The following is a 27,596-nucleotide window of genomic DNA, read 5'->3' as shown; positions in this document are numbered from 1 at the left end:
CCAAGTCTGAGGTCAGGGGAGGGCTTGTGAAACATCAGGGCCATGGAAAATGTGGTGCCTGATGTCGCACACCATGGGGTGTGTGTGGCTTTGCTTGCCTACAGAGCTCTTGCTTATATGCTCTCAGTGTTTGAGGCGGTCCTGCTCTCGTTTGCCCGCTTTGCCTCCAACTTCTTCAGCTAAAACTCAACACCTCCGGTGCTCTTTCCTCCCTTTTGTGTGTGCCTGTGGCAGGTGGCTCTTAGGTTTTCCTTCATGGGGAAGGTATTTGCAAGAGAAAAAGGAACTGGCCATGTGACTCCATCCCATAAAGCTCACGTCGGGTTATGTTTGGCTAGGGCTTGCCACAGCCCTTTCCTTCACCCTGAAGTCAGTTCTGAACTTGATGAGTGGAGAAACTTAATCCTCCAGTTAAGATTTTCAGTTAAACCTTGTCTTCTTGTCCACTAAAGAAAGCTCTAATCCAGCTTCTTGGGTCTGTGCCTGAGGCAGCTTTGTTCATATTCTCTATCTCTTCACCTCTCCCTCTAAAACACACACACACACACACACACACACACACACACACACACACACACCACTGCCCGCCCCCCCACCATGGTAGTTGCACCAAACACCTAATGCTTGTAACCTCATTCTTTTTACCTGGCTAGAGGCTTACTTTTGGAGAAGGAAATGGTAACCCACTCCAGTGTTCTTGCCTGGAGAATCCCAGGGACAGGGGAGCCTGGTGGACTGCTGTCTATGGGGTCACACAGAGTCAGTCGGACATGACTGAAGTGACTTAGCAGCAGCAGCAGAGGCTTACTTTGGAGCCAAGTGTATAATACAAAATCTGTCCAACACTGAAGGCCACTGTGTGTATTCTGTCATCCCCATAAAATTAGCACTTTGTAGATTGCGCATGGGGCAGTCCCTCACAAGTCAGAAGAGTGATTACACAGAAAAGCTGAAAATGTTTCATGTGTCACCGCAAAGCCACAGGGCTAGGAAATCAGACACGCATGGTAATGTTATACAGCCTAGAGCGATCTGAAGGCCATATTTTGTATTCTTCTTGTAACAGTGAGACTGCCACTATTAAAAAGCTGAAGATGTGGATTTTGTGTGTTTGAGATACTGTCTTTCTTTACCAAGAACGCCTGTCAGACCTTTGCCTCCACACCTGCCACGATGAAAGAGACTTCTGCGCTTTTTCCCTTAGAGCCTGAAGAGCGCGACACGAAAGAAAAGGAACAGCGTTTGTGGACGGAAAGACTCGCCTGGCTGGATAGTAGAAATTGTTTTCTGTGGAGAAACATGGGGCTTGGATTGTCTTATTTGCAGCCCTTTGTTAATCCTCCTGCCCGTCAGTTATCTTTCCTGTTCCTCACAGGGTTGTCTGCCTCAGACGCTTGTCTCTTCTCCTTCCTTAAGCGTCAGCTGACACCGCAGTGCGACCTTGTGTCTCCACTGGCAGAGCGGGTCCTTGTGTGCACGTGGGCTCACCCCCTGCAGGGGGCCGCCTCCAGAGAACCTCTCTGGTTCAAGGAAGGTCTCTACCATTGGCTTCTTCCCTCTGATTTTCTTGCTGGATAATTGATTCATTTCTCTCTTATAGTTCCAGTGGGTTTCCCTGAACCTCCTATCTCCCTTTATCCTGCTCCCCTTGACTTTTCTCTTGTGTACTTTGGTTTTTCTTAAATATTTGTCTCCCACCTAAAAACCAGAAACCCTTTGCCTTGGCCCTAAATCCTCCTCCAGCTGCTGACCACTCTTGAAAGTGCAGCCAGGTTTCTTGGAGAAATGATTTGTTTGTTCTTTCTTTGTATACATCTCTGTTCTTTCCAGCCTCTGGGGGTGGGTTTCTGTCTCTGCCCCACTGAAGCTGTGTCACCTGGGTCAACATGACTTTCCAGAGCTTTTCGCTCCTTATGTAACTTCAACTTGCCATTTTGTATTTAGTATTTATTTTTGAATTACACAAATAATACCTATAAATGCAAGTTCTCCAAAAAGAAAATGAAAATTTAAACAATGCACAAGTGCAGAGGGTAAAAAATTCTAGTTTCCACTCATATCCTTCCCCTCTCCCCCAACATTCCTCAAGCCTACTTATTTCCTCAGAGGACTTAATGGTCACAATTTTTTTTTTCTACGTATTTGCATGTGTGTATATAGATAGACTGATATTCAGTAAGCCCAAAACTAAACTCATAGTTTTCTGCAAGAGGTCTCCCTTCCAAATGTGTATCATTCTGATCTGTCCTCCACACGATTACGGAATACCCTTTCTGAAGAAAACATCTGATCTTCTAGAAGAATTCTAGGGTGCCCTTGAGTAATTTTAGTTATTAGAGTCTATTTTCTTATGATATAAAAATTTGAACAGATACAGGGGTTGGGAGAATAGTATGGTGGTCCCTTTTAAGGAAAAAAAATTCATTCATTCAACTGATGTTTATTCCCTCCCTAGCAAGTTCTGGGATGCAGTGAGCCAGTCAAGCAAGGACCCTCTGAGCTGACCTTTGTGAGCTTCTCACGCCGTTCCCCCATTCACACACCACCCCCAACCATGTCCTGAGCTCAGGAATTCAGATATGCTGGGGTGTCCCTCCAGCTTGAGTAACTCTGGCTCATCTTTCCGGCTCAGCTCTCAGTCATCTGCACCATCTTCCTGGACCCTCTTTCTCCAGCTCTAGGAAGTGCTGACCATTCCCTTCTTTGAGCCCCCTTGTAACCTCTTATTTATCTCTGAGCCTCTATGAGATTATTGCATTATTTGTTTCTCTGCTTCTCCCTGTCAGCTTGAATTCCTTCAACACAAATGTGTCCTACTCATCTATTATCCCTGCTCTTGGCACAGGGCCAAGTTGCTTTTCATAAATGTGGGTACCAATTTAATCTCCCTCTGCTAGGGCATGAGAAAGCTGGAATCATTTTTTAAAATCTTTATTATATTGATGGGTAGAGAATGGTATCTTGTGTAATAAGTATTTCCTTGATTATTGGTGAGACTATTTTTTGCTATTGTTAATATTTGTCTCTACTACCTATATGAATTACTATCTCATATCCATTCCCCATTTTTCCAATTGGTGTTTTTCTTATCAGTTTGTTTGTGAGCTCTTTGTGTGACAGAGATATTTTCTATTTTTCATATTTGTTATAAGCCCATGTCATTTTTCGTCTTGTACTTAAATCTATGGCATTTTTTGACATAAAATTTTTTGACTTATCATGCAGTGAGTGAAAATACTGCTTTTGGGGAGAAGTCATTTCATTGCTTTTTAAAAAGTATTATTATTATTATTAAAATTGAGATGTAATTCACATACCATAAAAATGCACCATTTTAAAGTTTGTGATTTAATGATTTCTGGTATATTCACAAAGTTATGCAACCATCACCATTACCTAATTCCAGAACATTTTCAACACTCAAGAAAAAAAACCCATCCATTAACAGTTATTCCCTATTCCCTGATTTCCCTAGCCCTAGCCAACCACTGATCTACTTGCTATCTCTATGGATTTGTGAATTCTGGACATTTCATGTACATGCATTTGTCTCTGGTTTCTTTCACTTAACATAATGTTATCAAGGTTCGTTCATGCTGTAGCGTAATCAGCCCTCCACCCTTTTCATGGCCGAATACTATTCCATTGTGTGACTGTGCCCCTTTTTGTTCATTCATTCACTGATGGACATTTGGGCTGTTTCCTCTTTTTGCGGTTATGAGCAGTGCCACTGTGAATATTTATATACTAGTTTTTGTGTGGATTTATGTTTTCAGTTCTCAGATGGCGCTAGTGGTAAAGAACCCACCTGCCAGCACAGGAGATATGAGAGACACGGGTTTGACACACATTCAGTCCCTGGGTTGGGAAGATTCCCTGGAGGAGGGCATGGTAACCCATTCTAGTATTCTTGCCTGGAGAATCCCATGGACAGAGAAGCCTGGAGGGCTACAGTTTATAGGGTCACAAAGACTTGGACACGACTGAAGCAACTTAGCACAAGGCAAGAATTTTGGGGTCATGTAGCACCTCTATGTTTAGCTTTTCAAGGAACTGCCAGACTGTTTCCCCCATGGATACACTACTTTCCATTCCCACTGGCAATGTATGAGGGTTCCAGTTCCTCCACAGTCGCACCAGCACCTGTTTCCATTACTATTTTGTTTAGAGTCCTCATAATAGAAATTAAACAAACAAAATTTGTTTTATAAATTTATAAACACCTTTAATTAATTTGTGTTTAATGAATATAGTTAGATATATACTTTGGCTCAAGAATTTTTGGTGATCATAAAGAGAATTCTACTGATACGTATTTATGCATATTTGTAAAGAAAGAAAAGTCTCAGTAAGGGTCATCAGTATCAATTGTGAAATAAAACATGTTCCTCACTTTTTAAATATAGTACTATACTATAAAATATATTTAGTTTTAGAAGCATTCCTCAAAATTTCTTTCTATCAAAGTAATAACTTTACCATTATTGGCTTTCTGTTATACTTCCTTATAACAATGTTTTGCTCATTTTTTATATTTAATTGTGCTTTATAAAAGATTAGTGACAACTTTTCATATGTCCCAAAGTTAATCAGATTTTGTAAGTAATGAACTATAACTGTGAACTGAAAAGAAAGCAGTGTTTAAAAGAGGGAGCTTTCAGTTCAGTTGCTCAGTCATGTACGACTCTTTGTGACCCCGTGGACTACAGCACACCAGGCTTCCCTGTCCATCACCAACTCCCGGAGCTTACTCAAACTCATGTCCATTGAGTCAGTGATGCCATCCAACCACCTCATCCTCTGTCGTCCCCTTCTCCTCCCGCCTTTCATCTTTCCCAGCATCAGGGTCTTTTCTAGTGAGTCAGTTCTTTGCATTAGGTGGCCAAAGTATTGGAATTTCAGCTTTAGCATCAGTCCCTTCCAGTGAATATTCAGGACTGGTCTCCTTTAGGATGGACTGGTTGGATCTCCTTACAGTCCAAGGGACTCTCAAGAGTCTTCTCCAATACCACAGTAAAGCATCAGTTCTTCGGCACTCAGCTTCTTTATAGTCCAACTCTGACGTCCTTAGTCCTTAAATTTTATTTCTCTTTTTGATCTCTCCTAACAGAGATGCTTGAGTTTCCACTTATTGTAAAGGGGACAAGGTAGGAAAGAAGAGCCTGTTTGTAGAAAAAAAGAGATTAGTGGGAATAAATTAGTGTTAGAACTTCTAACACTGATGTGATACCTGGAAAATATTGATAAGCCAGTGGAGTGGACCTATTGATATAAGAGCATTTGAGAGCCAAAAAAATGGAGGGTAGCAATGTTAAGGTGGCTATAATGATGCCTGAAGGCCTGGTCTTGTTTAGATAAGGGTGCTGCTGCCTGTGTTCAAACATTGTTTAGCTGGGAACCACAATGCTGTCATCCTGAACTGGCTTTCTCCAGTTCCCAAAAATTCCACGATGCCTCTGAATGCTGATTCCAAAGTTTTCTCAATAAAATTGAGCATAATCCTGGGAATGTTTCTTCAGTTACCCATTATACAGCTTTTCAGTTTGGGTTTTACTATAGTTCGCTCCCTTTCTCTGATATGCTAGATATATATGCTAAGTGTAATTATAATTGTCTAGAGTGTTAGACACATATCTCTCCCTCATTAGCAAATATATCTTCAATCAAAATAGCTAGGATAAAGGACTTCCCTGGTGGTCCAGGGGCTAAGACTCTGCGCTCCCAGTGCAGGGGGCCCAAGGTTCAATCCCTGGTCAGGAAACTAGATCCCACGTGCCTCAACTTAAAGATCCTGCATGCCGCAACTAAGACCTGGAGCAGCTGAAGGGGGAAAAAAAAAAAAAAGACCTGGCAGAATAACTAGGATAAGGTTCTGCCCAAGTAAAATTCCTTCCTGATAATTTTATGGCCTGTGATTTTATACTGTGCCTTATCTCTGGACTCTTTGGGATTCTACTGGAATATTTCTTCTCTCTTGCATGGAGTAGTGGTTTTGATTATAAATATCACCCAAGAATATTTTACTCCATATATATTCCTCAGACTTGCCATCTGTTGGTACTCAACAGCTTAGTTTGGTTTTCATCATGTTCATTTATATGGCTTAATTTTATTATTTCCCTTGGCAATGACAAACCATTTTTTCTCAAGGAACCTTAAACTGAATAACAAAAACTAATAAGTGAATAAATTGCAAAACAGAAGTAATGAGTAGTTTAGACTGAAACACTTAGACCTGAGCATCATCTAGTAACCAGAAAATATAATCAGACAAAACATGTATTGGTAATATAGTAGAATAGAAATAACAGTGCTCTGAAAACTCTTACACTAAAGGGAAGCCATACATGTGTCTTCACTGATTTGATCCAGTCTGTAGTACATTTTTTATTTTACTAGTGGGGTACATTAAAAAAAAAAAACCTATGATTTTTAAGGTGGGACAATATCCCCATAAGAGTAAACTAGGGAGACCCAATGAAATACTTCAAATGACTTGAAACTTATGAGAAAAGAAAATTATTTTGTAAAGAAGAATAAACTGTGCAAAACAAGTCATGTGAAGTGACATTTTCTTTGATTTGACAGTGATTTCATTTGAATGACTGTTTTGTGCCAGGTCCCATGGTTGATGATCGTCTAGATGACCATCCAGCATGGACGAGTCTTTAACACTTCTCCTGGATTATTGTGGAAATTCCACTGGTTTCCCTTTCTTCTTTATACTCCACCCCTCAAGCTGTATCCTTTCATATCACAGCATCCAGTGTGATCCTGTAAAGAAGTCAGATCTTGCCATGCCTCTGATTAATGTTCTGCATCTCATAAAGGGTGAAAACCGAGACTTTAGATTGGTCTCTAGAACCCTACCTGCATAAAATCCTGTCCCCTCTTCTGCCTCTCGTGTATGCCCCCTAGTAAACGGCCACTGTGCCATTCCCATATAGGCCAGACCCACTCCCACCACACTTGCTTTTGCACTTGCTATTTCCTCTGCCTGGCAGGCTCTTCCTGAGCTGGCCCCAAGGCTCTCTTCTCAGATCATTCATTACTCCAGTGCTGGGTTTTCAGTAAAGACCCTCTCTCATACCCTGGTTAAAATTGTAACCCCATCTCCCCCATTTCCTTCCCTGCTGCTGCTGCTAAGTCACTTCAGTCATGTCCGACTCTGTGCGACATAGACGCATACCCCATAGATGGCAGCCCACCAGGCTCCCCCGTCCCTGGGATTCTCCAGGCAAGAATACTGGAGTGGGTTGCCATTTCCTTCTCCAATGCATGAAAGTGAAAAGTGAAAGTGAAGTCACTCAGTCGTGTCTGACTCTTAGCGACCTCATGGACTGCAGCCTACCAGGCTCCTCTGTCCGTGGGATTTTCCAGGCAAGAGTACTGGAGTGGGGTGTCACTGCCTTCTCCTACTCCTCTGTTTTTTTCCTTTAAGGTAATGATCGCCAGTAGCATACTGCTTGGGCTTCCCAGGTGCCTTAGTGATAAAGAATCTACCTGCCAATGCAGGAGACATGGATTCAATCCCTAGGTTGTGAACATCCACTGGAGAAGGACGAAACAGCAACAGAACACTACAGGTTTTTCTTATGTTAATTTCTTTTGCTGTGTTCTTGTTGTTTAGTCACTAAGTTATGCTTGACTCTTTGCGACCCCATGGACTGCAGCACACCAGGCTCCCCTGTCCTTCACTGTCTCATGGCATTTGCTCAGATTAATGTCCACTGAGTCAGTGATGCTATCTAACCATCTCTTCCTCTGCCACTCCCTTCTCCTTTTTCCTTCAATTTTTCCCAGCATCAGGATCTTTTCCAGGGAGCTGACTCCTTGCGTCAGGTGGCCAAAGTATTAGAGCTTCAGCTTCAGCATCAGTCCTTCCAATGACTATTCAGGGTGGAGTTCCTTTAAGACTGACTAATTTGATTTCCTTGCAGTCCAAGGGACTCTCAAGAATCTTCTCCAACACCACAATTCGAAGGCATCAATTCTTTGGTGCTCAACCTTCTTTATGCTCCAATTCTCATATCCATACATGACTATTGGAAGGACCATAACATTGACTATATGGGCCATTGTCAGCAAAGTGATAGCTCTGCTTTTTAATATACTGTCTAGGTTTGTCATTAGTTTCTTTCCAAGGATCAAGCCTCTTTTAATTTCATGGCTGCAGTCACAATCCACAATGATTTTGGAGCCACAGAAAATGAAATCTGTTACTGCTTCCACTTTTCCCGCTTCTATTTGCCATAAAGTGATGGACTGGATGCCATGATCTTAGGTTTTTGAATGTTGAGTTTTAAGCCAGCTTTTTCACTCTCCTCTTTCACCCTCATCAAGAGGCTTCATAGTTCCTCTTTGCTTTTTTGCATGATGTACTCTGCATATAAGTTAAATAAGCAGGGTGAAAATATACAGCTTTGATGCAGTTCTTTCCCAATTTTGAACTAGTCACTGTTCCATGTCCGGTTCTAACTGTTGCTTCTTGACCCATATACAGGTTTCTCAGGAGACAGATAAGGTGGTGTGGTATTCCCACCTCTTTAAGAATTTTCCGTAGTTTGTTGTGATCCATACCGTCAAAGGCTTTAATATAGTCGATGAAGCAGCAGTAGATGTTTTTCTGGAATTCCTTTGCTTATCCAGAGAATGTTGGCAATTTGACCTCTGGTTCCTCTGTCTTTTCTAAATCCAGCTTGTTCATGTGGAAGTTCTAGGTTCACATACTGCTGAAGTCTAGCTTGAAGAATTTTGAGAAAAACCTTACTGGCATGGGCACAATTATATGGCAGTGTGAACATTCTTTGGCATTGCCCTTCTTTGGGATTGGAATGAAAACTGACTCTTTTCAGTCCTGTGGACACTGCTGAGTTTTCCAAATTTGCTGACATGTTAAGTGCAGCACTTTCACAGCATCATTATTTAGGATTTGAAAGAGCTCAGCTGGAATTCCATCACCTCCAATAGCTTTGTTTATAGTGATGCTTCCTAAGACCCACCTGACTTCGCACTCCAGGATGTTTGGCTCTAAGTAAGTGACCACATTATCGTGGTTATCTGGGTCATTAAGACCTTTTTTTTCACTTTGTACTACAGTGTAAACTTCATAAGAGCACAGGGTTTGTTTTTTTTTTTTTTCTGTTTTGTTTACGCCTGTATCCAGTGCTTTGAACAATTTCTGGGTACGTACCAGTCAATAAACATTGAATGAAAGAATGAATTTGAAGTCATAGGGACATATTGAGAAGGAAATAAACATTACAGTGCTCATTTCGGCAGCACATATACTAAAATTGGAACGATAACGAGAAGATTAGCATGACCCCTGCGCAAGGATGACATGCAAATTCGTGAAGCGTTCCATATTTTTACATTGTTGGTGGGAATGCAAACTAGTACAGCCACTATGGAGAACAGTGTGGAGATTCCTTAAAAAATTGCAAATAGAATTGCCTTATGACCCAGCAATCCCACTGCTGGGCATACACACCGAGGAAACCAGAATTGAAACAGACACGTGTACCCCAATGTTCATTGCAGCACTGTTTATAATAGCCAGGACATGGAAACAACCTAGATGTCCATCAGCAGATGAATGGATAAGAAAGCTGTAGTACATATACACAATGGAGTATTACTCAGCCATTAAAAAGAATACATTTGAATCAGTTCTAATGAGATGGATAAAACTGGAGCCTATGATACAGAGTGAAGTAAGCCAGAAGGAAAAACACCAATACAGTATACTAACACATATATATGGAATTTAGAAAGATGGTAATGATAACCCTGTATGCGAGACAGCAAAAGAGACACAGATGTATAGAATGGACTTTTGGACTCTGTGGGAGAGGGAGAGGGTGGGATGATGTGGGAGAATGGCATTGAAACATGTATACTATCAGGTAAGAAACGAATTGCCAGTCTATGTTTGATACAGGATACAGAATGCTTGGGGCTGGTGCACGGGGATGATCCAGAGAGATGATATGGGGTGGGAGGTGGGAGGGGGGTTCAGGATTGGGAACTCATGTACACCCGTGGTGGATTCATGTCAATGTATGGCAAAACCAATACAGTATTGTAAAATAAAGTAAAAATAAAAATTAAAAAAAAAGGAAAGTAAAAAAAAAAAACATTACATAATCCTGTCTCACAGAGTAAATATCTGTCATTAGGATTGGTGTATGTGGGGCATCCACTTAAAATTATAGAGGTGCTGGAAAAATGCAGAAAAACACAAAAGAATTTAATTAAAAATTACCCATAATTGTACTAGTGAGAGAACACTGCTGTTTCTATTTGGAGTGCCTATCATTCCCTCTTGGTCACCCCTCCTTCCCAACCCTTATATCTGTGATATACATAATTTTCTCTCTCTGCAATGGAACTTATGTGCATACACAAAACATGTTTATTTTTATCTCCTGGAGTTTTTGCTATTGTTGTTGTTCACTTATTAGTAAGTCTTGGCTATGTCTTTATTATGTTACAGTTCTTTCAAAATATGATTGTAAATGGCATGTATCATTCCACTGTGTGGATCGACTATTGCTTGTTTAATCACTTCCATGTTATATACATGTACATTTAGACTGTTTGCACTTTCTTATATTCATTAAAATAATTAATGAATGCACATCTTGTTTCTTTGTACATCTTTGTGCAGATCTCTGTTTATTTTCCTTGGGTTAGATTATTAGAAGTGTAATTACTATGACCAAGGATGTGTATGACCTTTTTAATGTATCTTGATGCATATTGTAACATAGTTCACTCCAGTAGTATAGCCGTTTTAACATATCTTTGCTGTTTTGCTGAGGAGCATTATTTACTGAAACTCTTGATAAATTTGATAAACAATTTTTGAAAAATGAAAGTTGTGCAGTCGTGTCTGACTCTTTGTGACCCTGTGGACTATATGATGCTAAGTCGCTTTGGTTGTGTCCGACTCTGTGTGACCCCATAGACGGCAGCCCACAGGCTCCCCCGTTCCTGGGATTCCCCAGGTAAGAACACTGGAGTGGGTTGCCATTTCCTTCTCCAATGCATGAAAGCGAAAAGTGAAAGTGAAGTCGCTCAGTCATGTCCGACTCTTAGTGACCCCATGGACTGCAGCCCACCAGGCTCCTCTGTCCATGGGATTTTCCAGGCAAGAGTACTGGAGTGGGGTGCCATTGCCTTCTCCGTGGACTATATAGTCCATGGAATTCTCCAGGCCAGGTAGCCTTTCCCTTCTCCAAGGGATCTTCCCAATCCAGGGTTTGAACCCAGGTCTCCCTCATTGCAGACAGATTCTCTACCAGCTGAGCCACAAGGGAAGCCCTTGTGAAAGGAACAATTTTTACTTATATGATTAAGTAGCACCTTTTTTCTGTATTTATTATTCGTTCATATACTATTTTCTATGAAGTCCTTTTATCTATTTCTTGACTCAATAATTTTAAGCAATATTATTGGCTCCCTGTTATAAAGATGAAGACTTTAACACTCTTACAAATCTCTTAGCTCTCCTTCCTCTGTCCCCTCTGTGTTACTTACAGTGGTTGACTTTATATCTTAAAATCATATCATTAAGCCTCTGTTAATTTACCAACTTTGGACGGTATGTATTGGCTCTCTGCTATGCAAGATACATAATTTGAGACTTTTAATATGTTTTTATTGTTCTTTTCTCTCTTCTAACCCTGAGGATTTATTACTTTCTCTATTATTTATTCTCTGTTTGTAAGCTTTTTGAAACATTTACCTTCTGTTCTATAAGTTTAATTAAGCCACTGTTGGTTCAGAAAATTAAAAAACAGTGAGGGGCATTTGCATCATGGTTATACAAATGTTACGTACCAACTATCAAGGCTGGTGTTCAATTCTCTATTGTGATCTAACTCCCTGGGTTACTGAGGAGGAGCGCATCTGCTTGATACTCACTTTCTTTAGCTAACCTACGGTTTCTCTTTGGAAGATTTCATGATTTTTCTCTATCCTTCAGTTCAGTTCAGTCGCTCAGTCGTGTCCGACTCTTTGAAACCCCATGAATCACAGCACGCCAGGCCTCCCTGTCCATCACCATCTCCCAGAGTTCACTCAGACTCACGTCCATCGAGTCGGTGATGCCATCCAGCCATCTCAGCCTCTGTTGTCCCCTTCTCCTCCTGCCCCCAATCCCTCTCAGCATCAGAGTCTTTTCCAGTGAGTCAACTCTTCTCATGAGGTGGCCAAAGTACTGGAGTTTCAGCTTTAGCATCATTCCTTCCAAAGAAATCCCAGGGCTGATCTCCTTCAGAATGGACTGCTTGGATCTCCTTGCAGTCCAAGGGACTCTCAAGAGTCTTCTCCAACACCACAGTTCAAAAGCATCAATTCTTCGGCGCTCAGCCTTCTTCACAGTCCAACTCTCACATCCATACATGACCACAGGAAAAACCGTAGCCTTGACTAGACGGACCTTAGTCGGCAAAGTAATGTCTCTGCTTTTCAATATGCTATCTAGGTTGGTCATAACTTTTCTTCCAAGGAGTAAGCGTCTTTTAATTTCATGGCTGCAGTCACCATCTCTGTCCTTAGAGCTCTGACATTTTACCAGGGTGTGACCGGGTATGACATTTTTTAAATTTGTCCTCTCTGGCATTTGGATCAGCCTTTCTATTTGAACTGTACTGTGTTCAGTTCAAGGAAGGCTTCTTGAATTTCTTGATTATTTCCTCTCCATCACAGTCTCTGTGTTTTTTTTTTTTCCTTCTGAAACTCCCATAAGATAGTTTTTAGACTTCTTGGATCTGTACTCCAGGCTGCTCAAATTTTCTCTCCTATTTTTAATCTCTTTGTATTTTTGTTCAGTGTTCTTTATCTCTGCCACCACCCAGCTTAGATTTTAGCCATGTCTGGTTTATTGGTTGGCACATTCATTGACCTGAAATTTTTCAATAATTGTTTTTGTTTCCAAGAACTCTTCCTTTTATCTGATCACTTCTTTTCCAGCCACTGTTTGCTTTAGGGCTTTACTATCCTTCCATATCTCTCTGAAGATAATAAATCTCTGTTGCCTGATTAGCCTCGTTTCCCTAGTATCTCTTCTGTTTGCTCATTTGAGGCTTTACTTATTAACTCTTGCCGCTTGTTTACTCTCCAGTGCTTAAAACAATAAACAACTTGCCGTCCCCTGCCGTGTCTGTGGCTTGGGAATCTAGGTATGGTTTTGCTGGATGCCTCTGCCCTGAGGACCCAAGGCAGCAATCCTGGTGTCAGCCAGGTCTGCAGCCACACCTGCAGGTTCGAACGGTGCTCACTCACGTGATTGTTGGCTGGATTCACTTCCTTGCCAGTTGCTGGATGGAAGCCCTGGTTTCTCATCAGCTGTTGGCTGAGGCCCCTCTCAGTTTCTGTCTGTGTGGGCCTCTCCATGTAGTAGCTCACGACATGGCAGTGGCCAGCACAAACCGGCAAGGTAAGAGAAGGCCAATAATAAGGTGGAAGCCAGAGTCTCCTTGTACACTGATCTTCGTTGACTTGAGGACATGTCATTCTTGCCTGTTGGACCTTTTCTTTCTTTATCTTGTAAAATGAGAAGAGGAGGAACCTAACTTCCAGATGTTCTGAAGGCTCTTGTTTAATGAAAGACCCTGATGATCCTTCCCTTGCTGTCTCCTGTCCTTTGTGTTTGTTGATTCTGGACCTGGAGCTTCTCTGGCCGCGCTTGGTGGGAACCATGCCTGTGCAAGGGGTCTGCCTGTGTGGTTTCCTTGCTCTGATTTTCCCACCATTCTGATTCTTCTTGGTTTTTCTCTTCATAGAATTTCATAAAACTTCTGGTCTGTTGATGACATATTTTCCTGTTTTATAATGCTGTTATGGTTTCCTTCCTTAAACAAAAACAAGTTTTCCTAGCATTTCAGCAGGACCTTGGAAATGAAGGGAGGCAGATATATCAATGATGAGTCTGCATGAATTCAGCTCTACATGCTAGTCTGGACTTTTTCTTTTTATAGAAGAAAATAAAATATTCTTTTGCTACCTAACACTGATCTAACATGTTTGTAATAAATTTGGCATATTTCTAATAAAACTGGTGAGAAAGGGTGGAGTTTTTATTATAATAAGTAACTTTCTCATGCTTTATTATCACATCCTCCTTTTAAAGTACCCTAAAGCATATTTCTTTGAGGACCATGCCTTTTTTTTCTCCTTTCCCCCTCTTCCCGTTTACACTTACACAGCCTTTCTTTCTTCTCTTAGGGTAATTTCTTAGAACAAGTGACTTAAAATATTGCTGACACTATGCTTTTTTTTTTCTTCTAACACTAATGGCACACATGATGTAAGTGCTGAGAAGGTTGAGATAACTGAACTAAAATTGTGATTTTTAGAATTGTCTTAAGACTTTTTTAGTTCCAAGTAACAAAAATCTGTTTCAAACTAGTATAGGTTAGAAAGAGAATTTATTACATGGAAACTGCAATAGGATCTCACCAAACCCAAGGGTAAAATTATATTCAGATATCATGAGGGTCAAAGGTAATTACAGGAAGTATTTACCTTTCTGTCTCAGACTTTTTCTCTCTCGTCTATTTTTCTGAACATCTTCTTATTCTTTTCTATCTTTGTTTTGGTATGGGTGTGGCCAAATGTGGCTGATCAATAATAGTGATCTGAGTTTCCAAGTTTATATCATCTCAGTTCAAGCAAATAAGTCAGAGGCACAGTCCCAGATTCCAAAGAGAAATAATCCAGCTTGGTTTAGCTTGGGCCAGTCATCTCTTTTTAGACCAGGGCAATGTGATCATGAGAGCAGATTTTGTGGTGTAAACAGGACTGCCACAGCCCAGGTTCTCAAAGAAGAGGTAGGGGGGTAGAAGATATATCAAGGGGGCAGATATCTCAAAACTTATCTGTTATGATATTCTTGTTTATATCCAGTGTGCTCTTTCTCATTAGAGAGACAGTTTATCTTGTGGTTAAGAACATGAGCTTGGGGTCAGATAGACCTTGATTTGAATCCCAGCCCTGCCACCTATTAGCTGTGAGGATCAGATTCTTTCTCTGTACAATTGAAGTGATAAAGTCTGTCTCTTGGGGTTGCTGGGAGGAAGAGAATATATGTGATGCACCCCACATGCTCAGTAAATAGTTATTATTTATTACTGTTATCACATCATATGGAAAAGATTATGGGAATGGACAAATAAACATTTTACCACCCTAAATAGCACAAGAAGCTCTGGAAGCAAAAATCTGGGTGCCATAGAGATCAATAAAAAAATCTAAGAGAGAATGTCTTGCTTTTCACACTTGGCCAAAGTAGTGGAAACAAGTTAGGCTGATGATGTCAGGGCCCAAGAATCTACACTTGTTTTTAGAATGAAGTTTTTGCCTCTAATGGTTTTGGGAAGCGTGAATTCAGAGGTCCCATAATCCTGAAGAGAGCCAGGCTGGTGCAGTCATCGTTGTTCCCTCCAGCCAGGGCCTCTTCTGATGGCTCCTGCGTTCAATCTGCTTGGTAGTTGGTCTGTTCTGATTGGCTAGTGCTTTACTCCGGGAAACACTTTAAATATGTGCCATCAATTCAAAGACTTCAGTTTTATTAAATAAGTTCCACTATTTTCTTTATAAAATAATAGATTTGCTTTGCATCTTCCTCATTTATATGACAAAGTTGTGAGTTGCTGCCATCGTAAAATAAACTCTTCTAAAGGTTATTTAAAAATGTGATGATTCAAAGCCTACATAGTTAATATGAAATGCAAGCCAAACGTTAATGTTTACATAGAGTTAGTTAAACTCTATGGCTTCTTCTTAAATAAACATGCTGTTCTATATGAAACTGTGTAGAATACTATCTCAATGACTAACTGTAATTTTCTCTTAAGTTATGCAGACATTTTGATTGAGAGGGAAGTATTAATGCAGAAGTACATTCATCTAGTTCAGATCGTAGAGACAGAAAAAATTGCAGCTAACCAACTCCGGCATCAACTTGAAGATCAAGATACAGAAATCGAAAGGCTTAAATCAGAGGTATTTCCTAGTTGATAGACGCCTCATTGTTTCATGTTTATTGTCATCTCCTTATGGTTACTTAAAGCCTATAGGGGCAAAATTTTGATCCCAAACTTAGTTCCTCCACCATCACAGGTACATGAGGAATGAATATATTTTCTAAGTTAGGATTAGGTAAATATGTACAATAAAATATCAGAATAATATGCTGTTTTACATTATTTGTGCACCTGATGTCCTTCCTTTGCTCGAATATTCAAGAATTGGCTATAGTATTTATCTGTTTTCAGATGGATTCATAGTAATGATTATTGTGAACCTGTCATAGATTCAGTGTAAAAGTCTGAATGACAGATAAAGAAGGTCCAAAGATGAAGTCAGAAAGTCTTTGCTTTTTTTCTCAGTCCAAAGAGTCCAACCTTCTCTATAGAATTTTGAAAAACTCATTTGGGTTAAAGTACGTGACATATGCTAGGATGCGTTTGTTTCCTGAAGCTGGGATTCCTGCCTCCCTCCCTTCCCCACCCTGACTGCGAACCTCTCAGGCTCTGCACCCCCAGAGAGTGAGACTGACTCAGGTGGTCGTGGAGACGGCAGCCATTGCAGTGTCTGTGGGTCCTCCCTTCTCCTCAAGGTGCCTCCACGTGTATACAGAAACCTGAGTGTACCTTCCCGTGTTGTCCTGTCATCTCTTGTGGGAAGTGATCAATACCTGAAGAATTGCAGAGGAATGTAGAAAGTGAAGTTTTTCTACTCTTTCTGACCAGTGGTGCAATAGTGTCCTCTTAGCTTCAAAGAAAAGAACAGGACAGAATGAAACCTACCGCTGATTGTAACTGTTGATAGAAACAAACCGCAGGCTCCTCAATCTGAGTAATTTCTTGTTCCTCTGTCATTTAACATTTTCTTCTTTGTTTCCTCACATCTTCTTTTGAGACTTACTCTGCAAATTCTGAGAGGGTTTTCACCTCCTGCTGCCCTGTACCTCACCTTCAGCAGACAGAGCAGGGTTTAAGCTGATGTTCCCGTTGGGATCCAATTGCCTCTCTGAGGATGAAAAGTTGCAGACTGTTCACCATATCATTAGTGTTGTTAACTTCCCGATCCAACCCTGAAATCTGAGATAGTGAAAACAACAACAGAAAACATAACAAACCTGCATTTTAAAAGACTATATCAGGCACTGTAATTTAAAGCAAAATTATTGTGTTCTGTCTTCGCCACAGTTAGCCAGAGCAGATGCTTGTCTGCTAAGTGAAAGAGGTTGGCATTTACTCCATGAGAGAAACTCAGCACCGAGCAGTGTTCCCCAGTATTTATTTGTGTGTGCTTATCTGCCTTCACTATGTTCTTTTTCAGTCTGAATATATATTGCAGCCACAGACTGTCAGTAGCAGGTCTGACTTGTGTGGTCATTGACAGGAGCTGTAATTTATTTCCTACTCCTTTTATTTGCCCACTTCCCTGCCAGGAAAATGGCAGAGGAGAGAGTTTGGTAATGGGGACAGAATGTAAAGACAGGTCTGAGTGGGCAATTATGATCTCAGCGTGTTTAGTGTTTGCTTGTTGGTAAAATCTGGATCAGTCCTTAAGTTTGCAGGAGCCTGCAGTTGAGTGATAGAGATACTCTGTCCAAGGAATTTCACTGCTAAGTGTGGTTCTGAGGCTACCTGGTTTTGAGTCATAAAAATGAGCTGAGGCTATAAAGAGATCCCCCAGGTGGTTTCAATCTTTTTGTCTTTTTGTGTTTTCTTGACTGGCTTGGCCGAGCCCCAGGGCTCTGGAGTTCTTTGCAGTTCCCGTTTTCCCTAGGAGATCTGTGACTCTGCTGTACTCTGTGTGCTTGGAAGGCTGCAGGCTGATTTTAGAAAGCATGAGCGCTTGGAACTGAGTGTCACTGCATCAGAGGGCTTTACAGGAAGCTGCCATTGATGAGATGCTTGACATATCCCTGAGATGCTGAGAAGGCCTTGGTCTGGTCATCGCTGGCAGTCAGGGTCTAGTTTTGGACTCACATTTCTGTAACCCAGGCCCCCGTTCACACTCTCCACAGTCACTTCTTATAAGCACTTTTGTTAGCAGCATAATAAGACAAGTTTGGGGTAAAGTTCAGGCTTCCCCTGCTTAGCATCAAATGAAGATAATGTGCCTGAAAAGCAAATGTTTCCTGAGGATCTTATAAGTTACCTTGTAAGCATAACTTCCTGTGATATATGGCGTTAGCCTAGTGTTTCCCAAATCATGAAATGGACCAATTTTGTGTTACAGATTATCGCTCTTAATAAAACAAAGGAACGAATGAGACCTTACCAAAGCAATCAAGAAGATGAGGATCCAGACATCAAGAAGATCAAAAAGGTAGGGTTTCCAGCTTTGGGCGAGTGTAGTGGGGACCAGTTGTCTTTCCGTAGTGATGTCTTTGCCACCCTGACTCTGAGCTAAGAACAGTCTTGGTGTTTCTCTCCCAATGGCTTCCTGACTTCTGCTTCAGAATTATCACACATGATTACTTCCCTGGAAAAGCTTTGGCTTGAGATTTCTTTCCGGTTCTGGCAATCCATGTGTGGATTCTGTGAGACGGATGCTAAAGGTGGACATGAAGACAGTGGTATTCTCCATTTGGGTTATTTAAGTGCTGCTGAACTTTCTGGTGTTTGTGCCACTTTTATATTTTAGGGAATAATTTTTTAATTACACTTCAAAAATGTTTCTTTTAGCTTTAGGCTTCAGTGTTTATTTAGAGAAGTTTATTTTTCTGAGCATGTGAGAAAACTGAGTGAATCAATACATCTGCTCAGGTTTCTGTTTTATTGTTGTTTCTTTCTTGTTTAACATCCACATAATCAGCAACTCCTTCCATCTTACTGTCACTTACAACTATACAACTTCTGCAATTAACCAGACCCTGTCACTCTCTCTAGTCTACTGTGTTTGATTTAAGTCATCTTGGTTTTGAGTTTCACAGTCTTAGTTGTCCTGTGTAAAAGCACTGATTCAGCTGTGTTAATATTATGTTAAAAGGTGCACAGTGACAGAATTTTATTTCTTCTTCATTTTTTTCTTATTCCTATTTTCCGATGCTAGGTAATTAATTATTCTCTTTCAGTTGCAATAAAGCTTTAAATATTGCTCAGAATTTGCAATAGAAAAGCTGCTCAGGACTAAGTTGCACTGTTTTCAGTTTTCAAGAAATAACAAAGTAAAATAAAAACATTCCTCTCTTAGAATTAGAAAATCTTTAAATTAAATTTGGTTTATGTTATTGTTACAAGATGAATGCTGTTGCGATTCTTTTAATAACATGCAGCTCCATATAAACAAAGATATCAGTAAAATACAATTGTAGTACTGTCCTGTTGTAGAAAATGTTAGCAAGTAAACAAGCCAGCTTTTGCACAGAAGGCAATATTGCTTAAGTAAATAGATTTTGTTTGTGTTAATCACTCAAGTCATGCCCAACTCTATGCAATCCCATGGACTGTAGCTAGCTTACCAGTCTCCACTGTCCGTGGAATTCTCCAGGCAAGAATACTGGAGTGGGGTGCCATTTCCTTCTCTAGAGGATCTTTCTGACTCAGAGATCGAGCCCAGATCTCCTGCATTGCAGGCAGATTCTTTTATTTAACACAAATTCAGTTGATTTTTGAAAACACTTCTGTTAAATGGAGGAATAATGATAAAATACATTTTATAGTTTCCTGTCTTCCTCTTTCATAATGGAAATAATTTTTAAAAAACCTTACTTTTAAATTTGTTAACAGGTTTTGAATTTAACTCTATTGCCCTTTATGTCCCCAGTCAGACTGACGTCTCTGTGGAAAGGGATGTTTACCAATGAATTGTGCGTGTGTGTGTTAGTTGCTCAGTTGTGTCTGACTCTTTGCGACCCGTTGGACTATAGCCTACCAGGCTTCTCTGCCCATGGGGTTTTCCAGGCAGGAGTAGTGGAGTGGGTTGCCATTTCCTTCTCCAGAGGATCTTCCCGAACCAGGGATCGAACCTGGGTCTCCTGCATTGTAGGCAGAGGCTTCACCATCAAAGCCACCAGGGAAGTCCCACAAATGAGTTAGATACTCTATGCTGATCTTTACAAATAGCAACATAATTTTTAAACTTCAGGAGACCAAAAATTGAAATTGGTTCACAGAAATTTCCCGTATGACTTCTCCAAATAATATGCATATAATTTTCTCCACATAATTCTACTAAAATGTGTTTTTAATTTTTATTGCTTGAGGTATGACAACTGTGTGAATGCCTATTATGAAAATTGATAGTGTGCTGACATCAGTTGGTAAATGAGACAGTTTTAAATATTGCAAAAGAAGAATAGTTGTTTAATTGCATGATATTTGAGACCATATGGGTGAAATAGTATGAAAAAAAGGAAAATAATCTGTTAAGAAGAAAACAATGATACTAAAAATGACTTGATAGTAATTTATTGCTTTCAATTATATATGACTTTGCAACCTGCTTTGTTGCTTAATCTACTGCTTAGATATAACAAATACTAATAAATTATCATACAATTTTTCTTATATTTAGAAAAGACCTCACATTTTTGGGTCAGTTATTTTGTAGATAAGGAAATGGAGCCCAGAGTTCAAGGTCACCCAGTAGGTTAAGTGGCAGAGCCTTTGGGTTCAGGATATGACATATACCTCTCTGTTTAGCACTCAGCATTTACCTGGGCATTTAAAAGATGCTCAGTAAATATTTGATGGCTGAAATGCAAAGCCTAGCACACTTTGTCCAGTTGGCCTGTTATTTTTCAAATCATATCTTGGGGATTCATATCAGTTTTAGGGGCTTCCATCTTCCTACAACATTGATTTTAATTTTTATTTCCTTTTTCCCCACAAGATAACACCATTGTGAATTTTTAGTGTGTGGTTTTGCCCATGTGGCTGAGAAAGAGAGTCCTTATAGTTAACAAAAAGCAGGTAAAAGAAGGGCAAGCCTGGTTGCAGATTTCCTGTGTGACTTAACCAAGAAATTTAGTTTACTCATCTGTAAAAAGAAGAGGTCAGATGAGCTGATGTCTAACACTATTTTTTTAAGCTTAAAAAAAAAAGACTCAAATAGCCATTACAAAAGATCAAACCCAATTTTAAAATAGGCAAAGGACTTGAGTAGACATTTCTCCAAAGATGCTACACATTTCTTTCAAAGATGATTCTTTAGAGAAATCCCTAACACTTGAAAAGATGATCAACATCACCAAGCATCAGGGAAGTACAATCAAAACTGCAGTATAATATTATCACACACCCATTAGGATGACTACTATAAAAAAAAAAACAAACCAAAACACCCAAATAACAAGTATTGTTGATGATATGAAGAAATTGGAACCCTTGTGCTCTGTTGGTGAGATTGTAAAATGGCTCAACTGCTATGGAAGACAGTATGGTGGTTCCTCAAAAATTTAAAAATAGAACTACCAGCAATCCCACTTCTGAATATTTATCCAAAATAATTGAAAGCAGAATTTTGAAGAGATACTTGCAGTCCTGTATCCATTGCGGCATTATATGTAATAGCCGAGAGGTGAAAGCACCCCAAATGTTCATCAACAGATAAATGGAAAAACAAAATGTTATCTATCTATATATACATACATATACAGAGTGGAATATTATTCAGCCTTAAAAAGAAAGGAAATCCTGACACATGCTACAACACAGATGAACCTTGCGGCCATTATACTAAGTGAAATAAACCTGTTACAAAAAGACAGATATTGAATGATGCCCCTTACATAAGTTATCCAAAGTAGTTAAATTCATAAAAACAGGGAGTAGAATGGGAATTACAAGGGGCTGAGGGAGGGGGGAAATGGAGAGTTGTTTAACAATTATAGAGTTTGAGTTTCATAAGATGAAAATGTTCTGGAGATCTGTATGTGCAACAATGTGATTATACTTAACACTTCTGAACTATACACTTAAAAATGGTTAAGACAGTAAGTTTTATGTTATGCATGTGTTTTTTTTTTAACCACAATTAAAAAATGTTAATACCTGACTGTATGTTGTTAAAGAATAAACCTTCAATTTATTCCTTTCTTGAAATGTTAACAACTAAAGATGTAATATTATTATATTCTGATGTCCTGCTGCTGCTGCTGCTGCTAAGTCGCTTCAGTCGTGTCCGACTCTGTGTGACCCCACAGACAGCAGCCCTCTAGGCTCCTCTGTCCCTGGGATTCTCCAGGCAAGAATACTGGAGTGGGTTGCCATTTCCTTCTCCAGTGCATGAAAAGTTAAAAGTGAAAGGGAAGTCGCTCAGTCGTGTCCGACTCTTAGCGACCCCATGGACAGCAGCCTACCAGGCTCCTCTGTCCATGGGATTTGCCAGGCAAGAGTACTGGAGTGGGGTGCCATTGCCTTCTCCACTGATGTCCTTCTAGGGAGGCCTAAACAGCTTAAGCTATTGGAGAAACTAGTAAAGCTGAAGGAAAATATTGTTTTAAAAATCATCTTTTTTTTTTTTTGCTGCTATCTGGCCCAGACCTGACACTCTTTATTCTGTGGGGGGCCCACCAGTGCTCCAGTGAAGGAGCACGATACACGCGGCGCAGGAGGGACACCCTGCCGACCAGCTTAAGAAGCCTGCCCCGCCCCGCCCTGAGATTCACTTCTGTTTCGCTGCCGCTGTTCTGTAGGTTCAGAGCTTCATGCGAGGGTGGTTATGTAGAAGGAAATGGAAGACCATCGTGCAGGATTACATTTGTTCGCCTCACGCCGAAAGCATGAGGAAGAGAAACCAGATCGTGTTCACCATGGTCGAGGCTGAGTCGGAGTACGTCCACCAGCTCTACATCCTGGTCAACGGTTTCCTGCGGCCCCTGCGCATGGCGGCCAGCTCCAAGAAGCCCCCCATCAGCCACGACGACGTCAGCAGTATTTTTCTCAACAGGTTTGTCTTGGATAAGTAAAAGTTGTGTGAAAAATCTATCCATAGTGTTTAAAGGAAGTTTTACTTCACTCGTAAAAGAAGAGGTATAAATTCACCTGTGTGAGCTTATGATATTGAAAATAAGAAAGCTGTCATTGGTGTTTCATTGTTGGCCCATGTTTTCTTATTTTTATCTTGTATATTGGCATCTAGTTATTTCTGTCTTTTTTTTTTTTTTCCATTTGACATGGCGTTACCTACTGTTACCCCTCTGACATCTTATCATTGTGTGTGTGTGTGTTGGGGAAAATTATCTCCTTCATAACCTGAGGGAAATGGAAGTGATTAATAGGTCTTCACATGTAACTTACCTAGAAGTACTTTAGGAAGAACAAAAATTAACAGAGGGCCTGAGGATCTCTAGTAAATTTATTTGCTCAATAAATATTTGTAGTGCGTTTACTGCTGAGGATTCATCAGTGAACAAAGCAGAAGGTCCCTGCCTTCATAGAACTTAAATTCTGATGTGGGAATATAGACGATGAATAGTGAATAAGTGAAAGATGCAGTATTTTATATTGTGATTAGTGCTGTGGAAGAAGTAAAGAAACAAAGGGGAGAAGGGAGAAAGGGGACTGCTAGGGTACTTTACTTAACATTTTAGTTATTTATTTGTTTCTGAGTGCTGCTTCGGCTTCCCAGGTGGTACTAGTTGTAAAGAACCCACCTACTAATGCAGGAGACATAAGAGACCCGTGTTCAATCCCTGGGTTGGAAAGATTCCCTGGAGGAGGGCGTGGCGGCCCACTCCAGTATTCTATTTTACTTACCATTTTAGTTATTTATTTGCTTTTTAAGTAGACAAAAACCTGCATTTAACCATGCATTTACATGGTTAAAAAAATTAAAACAACATGAGAACATCAAACAGCTTTGAACTCTGTCTCTCCCCACCGCATTTTCCTCGCTTGCTATCTGTAACTGTTTTCATTAGTTTTCTATATATCCTTACAGTGTTTCTTGATGTAGGTCAATCAAATTTGAATATAATCTTATTTCCCCCCTTCTAACACAAAAGGCAAGTACTTTAACACGTGCCTGCTGTTTACAGGTACGTAATAAATTTAACAGTATATCCTGGACATCTTTTCGTATTTGATATATAAAAATAGTATTCTATTTTTTAAAAGATTGCTACATGGTATTACATTTTGAAAACGTCCCGTCGGTTTTCTATAGCCAGTTTTTAGAAAGACCTCAGCAGTATGTTAACATTTGAGCAGAGACTGCAGTTGAGGAGAAGGCAAGCCGTGTGGCTGCCTGAAGGGAGAGAGATGCACACGGGGGAGATGCCCTGTGCAGAGGCCTGGGGCTGGAGCATGCCGGGCTTGCTTGTTTGAGGACTGCCAGTGTCAGTGCAGATGAAGGGGGATGTCAGAGTGGTGACAGTTAAGGCGTTGTAAAGGTGTTTTCTTTTACTCTAAATGAGATGGGGAGAGATTGGTGGGGTTTTAAGGAGAAGCGTACCGTGACGTGATTAGGTTTTAAAAGTTCACCCCGGTTTTCTCTTTTGAGTATAGACTGTGGGCAGATCAGTTTTGTGGCTATTTCAATAAACCAGGTGAGAGGTGACTGTAGCAGGGAGGCCTATTAGTGGGGCTAGTGCAGTAATCTAGGCAAGAGATGATGGAGGTAGTGATAAGTGATTAAATTCTGGGTGTGTTATTAACGTAGAGCCAATAAGATTTGCTGATGAGTTTGAAGTGGATTTTGAAGGAAAGTCCAGGGTTTTGGGCCTGACTAACTAGACAGATGGAGCTGCTATTTATTAAATGGGGAAGATTGACATAAGAAAGTTTATGAGAAAAGACCAAGAGTTTTTATCTCGAACTTCTCGAGACTGAGATGCTGTTAGCCAGATCAAGTGAGCAGGGTTGAATGTTAGTCTGGAGTTCAGGGCTGGAGGTATAAATTTTGGAGTCTAATAGCATATGAATAGTGTTTAAAGTTGTTTGTCTGAATGTGATTACCAAGGGAGTGAGTACAAATGAATGAGAGAAGAGGACCAAGGACTGAGCCCTGGGATATTTCAGCATTTAGAGGTTAGGAGTATGAAGAGCCACAGCAGGGCGGGGAAGGCAGGATGAACTGGAAGATTAGGACTGACATGTGTGCACTGCCCTGTGTAAAGCAGAAAGCTAGTAGGAGCCTACTGCATAGAGCAGGGAGCTCAGCTTAGTGCTCTGTGTTGACCTAGATGGATGGGATTGGGGTAGTGGGATGGAAGTTCAAGAGGAAGGGGATGTATGTATACATATAGCTGATTCACTTGTGTGCAGCAGAAATTAACACCACATTTTAAAGCAGCTGTACCCCTTCAAAAAATTATAATGAAGAGGATCTGCTAGGGTTGTAGGATATAAAACAGGAGATGGGTTGTCCTGGAAACCAGTGCAGGCAGGAACAAGCAACTATGTCAAAAGGTCAGATAAAACAATAACTGAGAGCTGACTGGGGGTTTAACGACTTGGAGCTTATTGGCAATTTTGATGAGGGACCAAAACCTGATTTGGTGAGAAGGGGAATTGGAATTAGAAAGAGTTGGTATAGAAAACTACTTCAAGGAGGGTTGCTATAAAGAGGATCAGAGAAACAGAGTGGTACCTGGAGGTAAATAAAGAAATACAAAGTTGTGTGTGTGTGCATGTGTTTAGATGGGATATGGGAAAGAGAGGGAAGAATTGCTGGAGCAGGGTACTTGCACAGGCAGACCACTTCTGTGGTGAATGTGGTGAACAAGTCAAGAGCTTGACTTTAAGTGGGAGCATGGACAGGGAAGGAATAATACCTGGACACATCATGTGGTTAGGAATCAAGGATAGCAAGTGACAGTGCTGATGAGAGGGAAGTGCTGGAGTCAGGGAAGAGAGGAAAAGGTGTGAAATGATAATCAAGGCGAACAGGGCAGTGAATGGATGCTGCTGCTGCTGCTGCTAAGTCACTTCAGTCGTGTCCGACTCTGTGCAACCCTATAGACGGCAGTCCACCAGGCTCCCCTGTCCCTGGGATTCTCAAGGCAGGAACACTGGAGTGGGTTGCCATTGCCTTCTCCAATGCATGAAAGGATGAGGGAAGTGAATAGAGCTGCTAGATATCAGGCTTGTGGTTATGACTTTACAATGAGACTATTCAGGATGATTTTATGTTGTTCTTAATGGTGGTGTTGGAGAAGACTCTTGAGAGTCCCTTGGACTTCAAGGAGATCCAACCAGTCCATTCTGAAGGAGTTCAGCCCTGGGTGTTCTTTGGAAGGAATGATGCTAAAGCTGAAACTCCAGTACTTTGGCCACCTCATGCGAAGAGTTGACTCATTGGAAAAGACTGATGCTGGAAGGGATTGGGGGCAGGAGGAGAAGGGGACGACAGAGGATGAGATGGCTAGATGGCATCACTGACTCGATGGACATGAGTTTGGGTAAACTCCAGGAGTTGGTGATGGACAGGGAGGCCTGGCATGCTGCGATTCATGGGGTTGCAAAGAGTCAGACACGACTGAGCGACTGATCTGATCTGAACCACCTTCAGCTGCATAAGTGCAGGTATAGAGTGGGCAAAGGGTTGAGTTTAACTAGTATTAGTGTGTATGAGGCTAATATGATGAACTGAAAAAAGAAAGGAGTTGAAGGTGTGTGCAAGGAAGGGGTTATAACTGAACCATGAGATCTGAACCGTGGAGAATGGGAAATGATGTTGTGAGGGGATTTTGGTCAGTAATAAGGCAGCGGGATCAATGGTCTCAGGTCCTGATGGTGGGAAGGGATCTGGGGAGTCAGGTTTCTAAAGATAATGAACTCGGAGGTAAGGGGATGGTCACAGAGCAATGGCCCTGAAACTGAGGTAAGGGAGAGGATGCAGTTATGGACAACGAGATGGTTTAGAGTACGATTAAAAGAGTGTTGTCTGAGGTCAGTGGAAGACAAGACCTCTGGAGAAAGAAGTTCAAAGAACCGAGAAAGGCCAGGTCATTGGAGTGTTGTTTGTGTGCATATTGGAGTCACCAAGAATTGTTTCACCTGTTTTCTATTTAAATACCAAAATATGAAGGTAGATGTGCCAGTTAGTTTTCAGTGTAGGAAAGAGGAACCTCCTCTGTGATTGGAAGGAATTCACTGCTTATAGGATCCTTAGGAAGGGCTGGAGCACAAGTCAGACAGCAGGCCTGGACCACTGAATTCAAGGGCACAGCACCACAGATATAATCCAGAGGTTAGAAAACTACTGCTTCGGCCATTGCCACCGCAGCTGCCTCTCGGCTGTATCATACTGGTGCCTAGAAACTAGACCACTGAGGCTAGGCACTGAAATTGCCCCCGAGACACATGTGCGTGACTGACTTTCAGTAACAGGAAGGTGGCCTCTGCTCCTGCCTTTCATGTCTTACCATGTGCATCTATGGGTGGGACTGAATTTACATCTAGAACCCTCTCTGCAAGGGACTCTGGAAAATGTAGTTTTAGCTCTCCATCCTCTCTACCTAGAAGGACAATGGAATGGAGATTGAAGAACTGATCTACAATACCTACCAAAGTAGATTTGGTTGAAATCCTAAAACAACAAACACCGCTTAGTTAAAATTTCTGTGAAAGAAAACAAATCACAGTCTACAAGGAGCATCTATCGTGTTTCATGGGCCATTC

At 40.9% G+C, this 27,596-nt stretch overlaps 1 protein-coding gene across 2 annotated transcripts in view; it reads left to right on the top strand.

The window, feature by feature from the left end:
- RASGRF2 (Ras protein specific guanine nucleotide releasing factor 2) overlaps positions 1–27,596 on the top strand; it is a 253,030-nt gene that overhangs the window by 75,235 nt on the left and 150,199 nt on the right. For both annotated transcript variants that reach the window (XM_018050061.1, XM_018050060.1), the window contains exons 3-5: positions 15,867–16,014; positions 18,265–18,354; positions 22,667–22,920. In XM_018050061.1, the coding sequence (XP_017905550.1) occupies positions 15,867–16,014; positions 18,265–18,354; positions 22,667–22,920 (492 nt within the window). The remainder of the gene's footprint in view (positions 1–15,866; positions 16,015–18,264; positions 18,355–22,666; positions 22,921–27,596) is intronic.

Source organism: Capra hircus, chromosome 7, assembly GCF_001704415.2.
Source record: "Capra hircus breed San Clemente chromosome 7, ASM170441v1, whole genome shotgun sequence".
NCBI lineage: Eukaryota > Metazoa > Chordata > Mammalia > Artiodactyla > Bovidae > Capra > Capra hircus.
The sequence above is the reverse complement of the archived record's forward strand: the minus strand, read 5'-3'. Positions and strand labels throughout refer to the sequence as shown.